The sequence below is a fragment of the Balearica regulorum genome, chromosome 3 (assembly GCF_011004875.1).
Source record: "Balearica regulorum gibbericeps isolate bBalReg1 chromosome 3, bBalReg1.pri, whole genome shotgun sequence".
NCBI classification, from domain to species: Eukaryota; Metazoa; Chordata; class Aves; order Gruiformes; family Gruidae; genus Balearica; species Balearica regulorum.
This window is the reverse complement of record NC_046186.1, coordinates 22650734-22664050: the sequence shown is the minus strand read 5'-3', so window position 1 is coordinate 22664050 and position 13317 is coordinate 22650734. Positions and strand designations below refer to the sequence as shown.

Sequence of the window (13317 nt, the reverse complement as noted above, 5' to 3'; positions counted from 1 at the left end):
GGAGGATGAGAAGATGACCAGAACAGTTGTTTGGTTTGGGGAGTTTTTTCAGTTGTTTTTAGGGTTTTTTTTCTATCCCAGTCATGTGTAAGCCTTTGTGATCTGTGTTGTTAATTACTATTTAAAAGTCAGGAAGAGCAAAACAAACTCCAAAAGGATTGAAAGAAAGATGAAATGTGCTGTCCAGCTCCATCAGGGTTAAACCATCACTCAGTTACACCTCTGTTTCCTTTTTTTCAGATTGGAAGTGGTCAGTTTAAAATTGAGACAGAGAAAAGGTGTTTTTCTTTGAAGCTTTGTCCTCCCTAAGTCCAGAAAGTCTTCAAAACTAACTGCTTAGTCAATGGCATGTGTACTGACAGTATCCAGTACAGCTCGAGATGCTTACAACAAATTGTAGTCTATCCCTAAGCTATATTCAGTGACGCAGTAGTACAATAGCCTCTTATGTCAGAGCTGCCAAATGACTTGGGTCACAATTTTTTTGCCCAAATTTGTTGTCTAGATTGTGGAAAATGTGTAAAGGAGACATCATTAAACCCTAGAGAGGGACTTACTAGACCTGGATTTATTCCTTCTCTCCTCTCACAGATTTCTTACCTTCTGCTGGGTATTTCATTTAGGGAGAGCATCCTGCCTAAAAGTCAGTATATAGGTTAAAGTTAGCTTCTTGTGGCAGGATTAGCTCTCTTTGGGAGAGCCCTTTTATTCCTTCCCTGAATCAGTGGCATTTTATGCCAGTGAGGGGCTTTACCTTTCTCCCAGTGGGATTAAGAGTAGTATACATCAGCCCGTTCACAAAAGCATGTGAGAGATTCAGTTAGTAATGAACATCTGAGTACATGTATAGATATATCAAAGAAGGGAAAGAAAAATTATGCATATCCATAGCTTATTATGTGTAGTCTGTGACTTGCAGCTATTGATACCTAAAGTTCTGTGAAGTAGAAAAGATAAATTAAACCTTCAGTTTGTAGAAGTGTCAGGCAGTGCACCAAGTAAAGAAAATAAGCAATAGCATCACTGCTAATCTGGATTGGGGGTGCAGCGTATGATGGAAAAAACTGTGTTCTGTAAGCAGATGACAGATTTTAAACTTTGTATGAAATATAATGTCAAGTGTAGACAGATGAACACATTTCCCTTTATCATAGCAGGGTTATTTCATAGATCATATCATGTAACTGAAGAACAGTAAGAAAGTTTCTGTTATTTTCAAGCGAGGATACCATGCTGCAGCAGAGCCACTCCTATTTTTCAACAAATGGGAACTAAAAGGAACTTTACACTTCACTAAGCTGAACAGAGGAGTCATTGTGCTCACATTGCCATTTTAAGTGCTTTGCTTTTGGGAAGCAGCACAAGAAATCCTGGAAATGATAACTACTGAGTGATCCGTGTTATCCCAGTAGCATTTTGCTGTGCCTAGAACTAGGTGATCTAATAGTGTAAAGCAGATTATGTACAGTGGGATAAATCCCTAGGAAAATAGACTATGTTCTCTTGTTGACAACATGTGACAAAATTATTTTAGTCATTTCCCAAACATTTATTTGTGTAGCAGATGGTATCAGTTGGGTGGGTTTTTTCCAATTTATTAAGAATAATCACATTTATGTCATATATCATGTTTCATTCTTTGAAAAACTGTAGCTGCCCAGTAGAGAAGGCAGGATAGAGCCCTTAAGGAGATGAGGAGACATTTGCTGAGAGAGAATAACTTTCTAGAATGTAAAGGACAAACAGGTTATAGAGGAATGATGTTGGCCAAGGAATAAGCCCTATGTATAGCAGAGACTAGATGTCTGCTGAGAACAGCGGGAATACAGGCTTCAGACGGACATTCCCTGGAGACCCAAAGGGGACTGTGCAGACTTCCGTGCAGCTCTGGAAATCGCTGATGTGCTGGACTGAGAGCAAGGCTAAGCAAAGAGGATTGATTTACCAGGATGCAGTAGGCAAGGTAGAGATACGGTGATATATTGGTTTGTTTTGATTTTCCTCATTTTCAGCTTTCTTGCCAAAAAATCACCTGTTCTAGTGTCTGTTTGTTCTACTAAAACCTAGTTTTCCTATTTAAAAATTGTTTTGGAGTGTTCACTGTGGAAAAAAAGATTTGAGCGGTCTGACCTTACAGCTCTGGCCAGGTCAGAGCCCATTGCAGTGCAGCATGTGGTCGAGAGCAAACCTAAATCACTGGGAAGACCAGAGCACCAGATTCCTATCTATTACAAATTGGCAGATCACCAGCTTACACAACTGTTCAGGCTCATTCTCTGTGATGTTTCTTATTTTTACAGGATACCTGTCTGCATATATGTATATGATTAGCTTAACATAGAGCACTTGGTCATTAAGAAATTACTTATATTGATGTTTTCAACTCTTCTTTAAACTGTAATTAATTTGAATGTGATTAATAAAAATTAGCTGAACCCAGCCCTAAAACATCCCTGTTTTTACAAAGCTACATAGAAACTATGTAATTAAATTTAATTTAAATCAGAGTTAAGATCCAAAGATAAATGAGTAAAGGAAATAGTTTAAAATAAAACACTTGGAAGGTTTGCATTCTTTCAGAGTTTGCTTTTACAAAGTGTTTTGAAATAGTATTTACTGAAAGAACCAGGTAATAAATGTAGTTTTGGCAGCTCTTTCATATGTGGGGTTAAGTGTGATTGGTTATTAGATGCTGTGTAAAAAGTTAAGAATGTTGTGAAATATTACAAAAATTGGGTTGAGGTATCATATTTAAATATTTAATCACTGAAATTGATAAATTGGGGCTGGGTTTTGTTGCTGAGTATCTTCATTTTGCTATGTCAACGTCTGTACTTTTAGATAGCTCTTTTGTACCAAAGATTGTACTTTTAGTTTAGATCTGCTCTTTGATACTGCTTTATCACAAGGGAAAACTAGATATCAGTTTTCCATTAGGTTGCTTATCATTTAATAGTTTGCAGTCCTGTAGTCTAAATAACTTCTTACACTTTATTTTAGCTGGTATGTTTGGAAAGAACATTTTAAATGCTGAACAAGATTTTAAGATTGCACCTTTTCTTATCATTTCTGTTATTCTGAGCAAAGGGAGAGCTTTGGATTCTTTAAGCATTGTTTGAAAACCAGCTTTGAGGGGGAAAAAAAGACTTTAAAGAAAACTCTGAATGTGTATGTGTGTCCTGCAAAGTTAAAAAAAAAAAAAACCAACAAATTTTTTAAGTGTAAATGTGACATCATATGTTTAAAATGTTTCCAGTTTTTTCGTACAAATGTTACAAATCTCCTCCACCAATTCATGGTGATGCTTTCTATTCAAATACAAAGATGTAATCTTATTAGCCAAAAGCTAAGACGATTTCTGTATTTAGTAGCAATTAGTGTTTGTGGCTGCTAAACTGTAGAAACTCCATAGGCAGCTTTAGGATCCTTGAGCAGTTCTGATTTAGTAGCCTTCAAAACAGTTACTGATTGTCATCGAATCTCTGTTCTTTCATGTCTGTGAATATGCTCAGTTCTATGATTTTATTTTACTTACTGAGTGAACATAGTAATTTTCAGTGTTCTTGGGAAGCACCACTGAGCCCATTTAGGAAGTGCTGTGTGATGCCTCTACACAATGGTGACTGACTCAGGTTGTTTGCACATCACTCAAAAAAAGCCAAAATGAATGACGACAGTGAGTTTGAAATTAAAAAAATAATGAGAAAGATTAATAAAAGATAAAAATATTTGCTTTCATTTAAAAATAAAGTCACTGAGCAATACAGAATTTGTATCAGAAAAGTTGGTATTAAAGAAAACTTGGGGGCTTCATTAAACAAAGATTTTTGCATAAGGTGACAGGAGACCTAAAATATTATTGTCAAAATTAATTTATTCATTGGAATAGTTTCAAATATCTCCTGGATGCCCTAGATCAATGTGTGTGTGGACTGTTTAACACGGCAGGCAGCTAAAACAACCACACAGCCGTTTGCTCCCAGCCCCTCAGTGGGATGGGGGAGAGAATTGAAAAAAGGTAAAACTTGTAGATTGAGATAAAAGCAGTTTAATAGGACAGAAAAGGAAGAGAATGATAATGATAAAAGAATATACAAAAGTGATGCACAACGCAGTTGCTCACCACTTGCTGACTGATGCCCAGGTAGTTCCTGAGCCATGGCACCTCTTGGCCAACCTCCTCCCCCAGTTTATATACTGAGCATGACGTCATATGGTAGGAGTATCTCTTTGGCCAGTTTGGGTCAGCTGTCCTGGCTGTGTCCCCTCCTGGCGTCTTGTGCACCCTCTTCCTCCTCATTGCGGGGGGCAGTTGAGAAGCTGAGAAATCCTTGACTGCTTGGCAATAACTAAAACCTCAGCATTATTCTCATCCTAAATCCAAAACACAGCACTATACCAGCTACTAGGAAGAAAATTAACAAGCCCAGCTGAAACCAGGAAAATACCAGAAAGCAAAGCAAGCTTAGAGTCTGTTTCATCATTATCCAACAGGGATTGTGAATACTCATTGCTGTATGCTGAAAGATCAGAGAAGCAGCAGAGAGAGTAGTAATGGCATCTTCAGTTTCTCCCTGTTCACATGACGTGACTGTCGCATCAGGTTGTTGTAAAAAGTCTCAGTTTTCAGACATAGTCAGTAACCAAGGCATTGGTTGGTGGATCTGTGAGAGGAAATGTGACTCTTGACTTTGTCCTGGGTAGAGTTTGGATCAGAAGAGGCACATTGCAACAGCAGCAATTATGTTCAACATCCCACTGAAACAACAACAACAAAACCAACAGAAAAATCCACAACAGTTGTGATCCACTTCAAGAAGGGACACTACACAAAAATAAAGATACTTACTAAAAAGAACCTGAAAAAGGTCAGCTAAGAGAAGGAAGTTGTACCAGGTGGTGTGGAAACTACTTCAGGACACTGTATGTGATATTCAAGGCCAGTGCCCACCACCTGTCATGAAAGGCTTGAGAAAAAGCAAAAGGAAGACAGCAGAGCTAGACAACAGGGTAAAGGAAGTTGTTAGAAACAAGTAGGTGTCCTTTAAAAAGCTGAATTCACACCCAAATGATGTTTTAAATAAATTTAAATGTAAAAACATGGTAAGACAGGCTAAAGAATATTTGAGCAAGTGGTACAAAGAATTAAAACTGGTAATAGGTCTTACATCTGATGCATCAGGAGCAACACGGCTACTGGTCCTTTGAGCCAATGATCGTAGTGCAGCAGGAATGGAGAGGCCTGTCTCAGCAAAATTAAATAAATTCTTTGCGTTGATGTTTTCTGTGGAAAAAACTATGGAGAATCCCGTGCTGGAACACTTCTTCTCGAGTTTTCTCAAAAGATAGGTGAAATCAAAGTTATGTAATGGTCATGCAACAAAATAAATGATAAAATAAAATCACCAGTACCAGATTTTATTTGCCTAAAATTTCTGAAAGAATTCAAGGAAAAAAATTGCCCACATTACTGACAGTGATGCATAACTACTTGCTTTTCAAGTTATCGTGTTATCAGAGACTTTGAGGCTGGGCAGCGTGATGCCAATTTTTTTAAAACAGTTCTTAAGTCATCTTAGGGGACTGCAAGCTTGTAATCCTGATGTTTGCCTTAGGCAGTTCCACACAAATTATAATGCAAAATAAGATTTGTGGATGCCTGAAAACCTATGATCTGCATGGGAAAGATAAACATGAGGTTTGCAAAGAGGAAATCTACACATATCTTGGAATTCTTTGAAGAGCCAGGAAATACGTGGATAAAGGTGCTACAGCTGATAAGGTTTCCTTGAATTTCCACAAGGTTTTGATAAAGCCCCTCACCAAAGGGGGCACAGAGACATGGCGTGAAAGGGAAAGTCCCAGAATAGGTAAGTAAATGAAGAGAATGCAGCAGTTCTCAAAACAGCTTCCGCTCTTTTGAAGTTTTCTCCAACATCAAAAGTGGTGTAGACTACTAAAACCTTTGAAGTGTGGGGGTTTTTTTCTGATTTCAAATGATTTGAACAATTTCCCCAAAAAAGTGTAAAAATATTAACGTCATCTTGTGCTCCTGAGATCTTTTCAGTATTGCTTTTATTCTAATGAACCATTACATATTATTGCATTTGTTAGCCACAGCTTTTCACTCTCGGCCAAATCGTAGCTGCTGCTATCTTAATTGGCACTAAAAATAACATTATTTTTTTCCCTTGCAAGATCCTAAACCAAAATTAAATTCCTCTGCATTGACTACTTGGTACACCATGGAATATCCATCCAGTATATCAGGGAGAAGAAAAGAGTTTAAACTGGATTAAAAAACAGGAGAGAGGCACATGTCCTGTTTCATCTGAGCAAAAGAGCAAAGTTACCACAAACAACATCTAGAGAGCCTATTGTGGGACTTGGTCCTTGAGCAGGAGAGCCAGCTGCCATACTTGAGTCATGATGAGCACGTTATAGTGGAGATTTCTAAAGTTCAGCAGGTATTCTTTGACTATCTTTTCCTCAATCTGCTTTATCTCTTTTTTTTCTTTTTTTTTTTCCTTTTTTTTTTTTAAAATATGCTGTTCTAAAGGTTTGTTCTAACAATATTTAGGGACCTGATTTTAAAAAATTCCCTAGTATCATCAGCTTATTCTCAGATACTCAACCCCAAACTTCACTTTGGCATGCTGTGGAACTTTGTATACCCTAGACTTGCAGACACCTAACCTAAATAAATGGCCTCCCATTTTTCATTGTCTTACATGATGCTTTCCCTGAATGTTTCCATCTGCCATTGTCTGAAGGAACTGAAATACTACAGATAAACTTGAGGAAGCTCATCTTTTCAGTCACAGAGTTGCCAGCAATGTGTTCATGCTGGTGGTTAGTCTGGGTGGGACAACAGTCAGCTATTGCTGTTAGCCTATGTTAAGCTTTGTATTCAGTCTCTTTGTGTCTCCAGCTGCCCTGATGATGAATACAGAATAACTTGCTAATATAATAGAAGTTAATAAATAAAAGTCATCTTATTCGGAGTCTTGATGTAAATCATTATTTTTATTATTTTCTATTTTTCCTTGAAGATATAAACTGGATGTGCTGACTTCTCATTATCAAAATTCAATAAGCAGTATCTATAACCCGAGTCCTCTATTTCATTTTAAGTCTGTTTTTTGACATATTTCTGCCTCTGTTTTGTAAGAAGACACGCAGTTTGTATGGAGAAGACTTTTTAACGTTTCAGACCAGATGAGATAGACTGTTAGAAGATGACTTTTTCTGTTGGTGCTGACTTTCCTTTCCAGGCTGCTCATTCCCACTTCCATATCATTCTGTCAGTCAGCCTAGTGTAACTGTGCAGCTGCATGGTGAACTGTATCAGGAAAGTAACCTAGACAAAATAATCCAGAAGAAAACAACAACAACAAAAACCCCAAAGAAAATAGTTACTTTTAATTCTGAAAAGTTCCTGAGGAGAGTGTTCTTATTAAGGCTTAAAGAAATGCTTATGAAATTATGACCGTGGCTGGAAAGTGTACATGGGCATTCTGTCTGGAAGCCACTTTGCTCAGTCTGAGAGGGCACTGAGTCCAGACTAAACAGGTTAAAGACAATTGCTTCTGGATAATTGGATTATGTGATAAATTAAACCACTTGTGGAGCAGAGATGGGTCTTAGGAAGGAGAGAGGTGACAAGCCATTATGGAACAGAAGGAGAGGAATCATCAGCTCTTGTGGAATTAGGACAAGCTGTAGCTGCAGTTGTAGCTATTGTTAGTGTGGTCCAAAAGCTGATATTCCTGTCAACGTTGCTTAAGTACGTATTCAACACCTTACTAAGATTGCTTGTGTAGTATGTATTTCCTGCATTTGTTATAACTATGCTGCTTTGACAAACCGCTTCAGTCAGTGGGAAAAATTATTGGAACCAGATTCATATCCATGGAAATTTTATCAGCCTCCCTACTGGTTTGAAGTGTAGAGAATCAGTCAAAAAGCGTTTTTTTTTTTTCATAAAACAGTGGATTTTGTTAATTAGTAAAAATCAATGTGATGAACTCCTCCGTACTATTAATTTTTGTTAGAGACTAATTCTTCTCAGTTGTTGCAACTATCTAGTCCAAACTCATTGTCTACTTTTCCTTTCTATTTAGTGGAAGGGTAGAGAAAGAGCTGAAGACCCTTAGTGTGCATTTCCATCCCAGCTGGTTTAGGATGAGGTACATTGCTCTCTGAAGATGCTAGCTTCTCTTGGATTATCAGAGGGAGCATAGGTCTAAGTATGCACTAAGTATTTTCTTTTCAGATAGCTAAAGTTGTGGGAGGTGAATCCCACTGAGCATTTCATTTGTTAAGATCATTGTGTGGGCTGTGACCTAAACATTATGGTTTATATTTCTTGTACAACTCTTATTTGTATTTTAGCATGGCTGTTATAGTCAGGTAGCCTTGCTGGCTATATAAACAACCAGTTCTTGAATGCCATTAAGCTCTTGGCTCCCATGTGTGCCACACACATGTGAATTCAATAAGCTAACTATACTGTTTGTAAAACAAGTATTTACTTTCTTCTATTTGCTTGTGAGGCTGTTCAGATTAATTAGATGTCACCTTGTTCTTGCATGAGGAGGCAGAAACAGAGCCCATTTTATTACTCTTTCAAATCAAATCATACAAACCTTTTTGGAGTTTTTTTTTCATTTGGTAACTTCTGTGAGAGTCCTCTTGTCTGCCAAAGTCATACTGTGCTGGGATTATGCTAAGAAACATAGTGTTATAAGCTTGAAGAGTGTAACAGATCGGTATAATAGCTTTGGAATATTTTTCCTGTTATTTTCCAACCTCTTTCTTTTGTATGCAAACAAGGTGTTTGCTGTTTTGATCACTGATACCCACTGAGCAAGTGTTTTCATTGAGCTTTCCATACCAGTGCACAGGTCTGGCTTTGGTTTTGTTTTTCCTGAGTTGGTAGCAGTTCACTGTAACCCTAGCAGTGAGTTGTTCAAATTAATCCCTTTTGTGTGCATTGGTTGGCGTTTGTTAGCATGTAATTTCATCTGTTCCTAATGTTGAATCACTAGTAGCTCCCACACATGGAGCAGTAGATACTAAAGAGATACTGAAATATGGGGCAAAGAATGGCAAAAACTGCTAGAGTACTGCCAGTTTAACTCCTCAAGAGAACTAGGTAGAGTCTTGTGTTTGATTTGTTTTCTGTGTTGGAGGAAGCTCAGCACAGTTCTGATTTCCTTTCAATCAGGTATTTATCTTAATAACATACACACGGAAAGACTACATTCATTCTGCCTTTCGACAGCTTCACCATGGTCACTTCAGACCTTCTGGTGTCCTGAGCTACAAAGCATAAGCAGACTTTTGGATGTAACTCAAAACATCAATTATCTTCAGCCATGTTCTGCCTTCTGCACCATTTTTTTTTGAGAGGCTTCAAACCAGTTGAGGGTGCTTGGCTGCACATCATGCTGCAGTTTTGATGAGATTCAGTGATTCTTGGGTGTGTAAAGAGCACATTGGGCCACTTTGCTGAGAGCACAGATTAGAGTAGCTTTATTAGCAAACAGTGTGATTCAGGTTAACAGAGGGCTGAGAAATTATAGGGAACAATGTATCTATGTTTACAGTGAAATTCACCTATTATAACACAAATACTCCCATGAAAATCCAAATTAGATCTTAAGATGAAACATTGATGTTTTGTTTATAGCATCTTTCACCATTCATATCTGCCTTCAGTTCTGGTATTTTATTCCTACAGGACGACACAGACGTTATTTTTCCCACATCCCATATGTCCAAATCATGTATAAAGATATTTAGCTCAAATACCATGCGTGCAAAACATTCCACACTGTGGGTATGAGGTGACGTTTGGTGTGTCTTTAACATGCCGTGGTGTTCAATTACAATACAGCAAATTTATTTTTATGCAGCCTTCTTCATAGAAAGTATGGAAGATTGCTTTGCAGTGAGTCATCTGTCAGCTAAAGAACTAAAAGTCTTGTAGTGATATTTAAAGAGAGAAAGTGGCTCAGAGCTGACAGAGTTCAAGACAGAAAAAGAAACAGAAATGAAAGAGAGGGCCTCCAACCATGGAGAAAATAGAGGCAAAGACTGTAGGTCTTTGAGGTAGGGGGAGGAGTGATGAGAAAGCCAAACAAGCTGAGAATGTCAGAGGCAGTTCAGGAGACTACACAGATCATTCAGAAACAAGCGTTGGGCTTCAGGTGTCTCTCCTGCATTATACCAGTGTTAGACAAGCAAAGGTTCTTTGACCCTAAGAGAAAGGTGTAAAACCAGGTAAATGAGAGAATGGCATAAAACCAGATAGATAAGAGCACTGTGAGGAGTTTAGAAACAGTCAGGTAGAGGTTGAGGGAAGGATAAACGGCTTAACTTTCTAGAGCAAGACATTAGAAGAACACTGGCATTCTGCACTCCATGATATTTAAACATGTGAAGATTTTGTTAGACCATAGAAGGCGGGAATTTCAGTTAATTAGACAGGAATTATCATAGGCAAGAACATGGACTACAGCAGCAGTGCAGTCAAAGGGAAGATGGATTCTGGCGGTCTTCCCTTGCTACTGCCAGGAGGGCTTACACTCAGAAGTGAGTGTGTGGGAGAGGCAGTCAGCTCAGGGTCAGAGATGACTTCAGAACTCTGGCTTTGTGTACAGGGATAAGATCTGAGTGAAGAAGCATGAAAGCTGTCTTGGAGAGCAAGAGGGACCTCTTTCCCTTGACGTTTGAGCTTTTTAAAAAATTAGCTACTAAGGAAATTATAATGTAGCAAGGGAATGACAGAATGAAGACAGGCTATTAAAGAGGTCAGAGATTACTTGCCAAGGTCACTGATGACTTGCATGCTTTCCCTATAAAGCTGATGCCCAAAGCTGAGCTAGCATTAAGATATCCCTAAGGAGGAGAAAGCAGAACAAACAGATGCCTGGTCTTTTTAAGGCACAGCACTATCATGGAGAGATATCGTCGATATAAGCACTGTTGCCTTTTATTGTGAATTACATGCATTCTTCTTGCATTCTTGATCAAGTCTGCCAACTGGTGGTGTGAGCCTCTTGGTGGAACTCTCTCATGCTGTGTTCCCCAGCCTGCCCATACTGTTTTTTGCCCTGGTGATTCTTTTAACCTCACTCTCTGTATAGAACCATATTATCAACCTTAAGAAAGTAAATGTGATGTAAAGTATGTAGCACAAAGGAGAGTATAGTCTTTATTGAAAGCAGAAGGGAAAAGAACTTGTCTTCTAACTCAATGCATTCAGAAAAGTTGGGTTTAACATTGTAGTACTGAAAGGCATTCTAAGCATATAAGTAAGGTTAGAGCCGCTCAGACATCCCAGAATTCGAAGGGAGTAATATTTCATTGTACGCAGTTCCAAAATGCTTATTACAGATCTTCATATTTACAAGTATCGTGTCTCTTTTGAATCTGCAGAGGAGGAATATCAAGGACAAGCCAAGAGAAAGCGCATTCGAAGGAAGAAACAAAAGACCAGTTTGCAAAACTCTAATAATGTACATGGAGAACAAACAGAATCTGGAATGCAAGAGACTCTCGTCCAAGATAATTTACAGCTGCAGCAGATAGACAGTCCCAAAATAAGCAAAAACAAAAAGAGAAAAATGAAAAAGAAGCGACAGAAAGAAAAAATGAGAGCAGCTGGCTTGGTAACAAAAACTACTGGTGTGGATTTTACATATCAGCCTGACAAAAACAACACAGAAGAAGCAGCAGGCTTAAAAGACATAGATAAAAAGGCAGATAGCATTCTGGACTTCCTGCAGGCAACACAACAAATTTATTTTGCTGACAGTATGTACCACTCTTTCTCCTTTCTTTTCATGAGTATTACCACGTAGGGGAAAATAGATGTGTACTTATTATTGCTGTAGAATGGGCCAAAACTACTAGCGAAGTATCTCCTTTGAACTCGGTACGACATGGGGGTACCTAGTATTTATCCCATTTTCTGGTGTGTACATGAATATGTGACAATCTACATCAATATAAAAAACTGTGGCCCCAATCTCTTTGTTTCTCTGTCTTTGAAAATATACATAATATTCCTGTTTAAAAACATTCCAGTGGACTTGGGGTAAACTTAGTGGTTAAAATGGACCAAATTCTTCTTTCCTCTGCAAGCAAACATCCAGAAGGATTACTTGTTTTCAGAAGGCTTCAAATGAGGGCAATAATTGCTATCCTAAACTACTTTCCTGCTTATTCTCTCTGAACCAACCTACTTTTCAGAAAGTTCTCCTTCCCAGGAGGACATTTATTTGTAATATATGAGGAAATCTAGACAGACAGCATCCAAGAGGAAAGGGGGAGATACTGTTGGCACTAGGAAGGTGTATTGGCATAAAGCGCTTGTGAACAAGATGGATGTGAACTCATGATCCATACATATTCCATAGCAGTTTAAAAAGGATTGCATGGATGTTATCCCTAATGGCCTATTGAATGTTCATCTGGCCACTAAATTCAGAGAAATTCCTACTGCACATTTCTTCCATTTCCTTCCTAGAAAGCTGCTTGTATGGTGCTTATGTCATCAACACCTTTCAGAGATAATGACGTTTTAATGGCAAGTATAGTAATTATTGGTACATACACCAGATTATGTTGGTATCATCTAGAATTAAATATGTTTTCTTAAGGACAAGCTGACATGTTCTTTAGTTGCTCAGCTCAGAACATAGCTTTAAAATGATAACTGTCTTGTAAAACTGGAAAAAAGCAGTGAACATTTTTTCAAAGTGCAAGGCCTTGACTGCCTGTGTGGAGCTGAATGAAGAATATTAGACAGTTTACCTACCTGTATGAGTCCATCTTAAGTCAGAGCTGTCAGCTCCTAGTCCCATAAAATTCATCTTTAGACTACAGAATTACTTTAAAAGCCCTGTTAAGATGACATTGGTGATTTTATGTTAACTTTTTTCTCAGGATTTATACATAAAATTTTCTTTGCTTACTGTTAAAATTTTTCTGCTGTGTCAGGTCTTCATACTAAGCCTAGCATTCGAAATCCATCCTACTTTCTGGCTAAAGTATTTCCATCACTAAAAGTAAGAATTTTACTATTTCAGTGTATGGCTAAGTAAACGTAAGTTAAACTACATGCATTTGCTGTAGTGGAACTCCCGAGTAACTGAGCAAGATTGCAAACTGAGTTGACAGTTCTGCTGTTAATACATGACCCAGAACAGAAACCTGGACAGTTGTCCACAGCTGTGTTGCATGTTGAATTTTAAGAAAAAGTGTTGAGCTTCCCGCTTTCCTGGAAGTCAATTTCAGGTTTTAGCA

At 38.1% G+C, this 13317-nt stretch overlaps 1 protein-coding gene across 6 annotated transcripts in view; it reads left to right on the top strand.

Moving 5' to 3' along the window:
• Nucleotides 1-13317, top strand: part of ERICH1 (glutamate rich 1) — an 87349-nt gene that overhangs the window by 55808 nt on the left and 18224 nt on the right. For all 6 annotated transcript variants that reach the window (XR_012834401.1, XR_012834402.1, XR_012834398.1 and 3 more), the window contains exon 4: nt 11446-11823. Coding sequence is in view for 1 of the 6 variants with exons in the window: in XM_075747269.1 (XP_075603384.1) it covers nt 11446-11823 (378 nt within the window). In the remaining 5 variants the exon portion in view is untranslated. The remainder of the gene's footprint in view (nt 1-11445; nt 11824-13317) is intronic.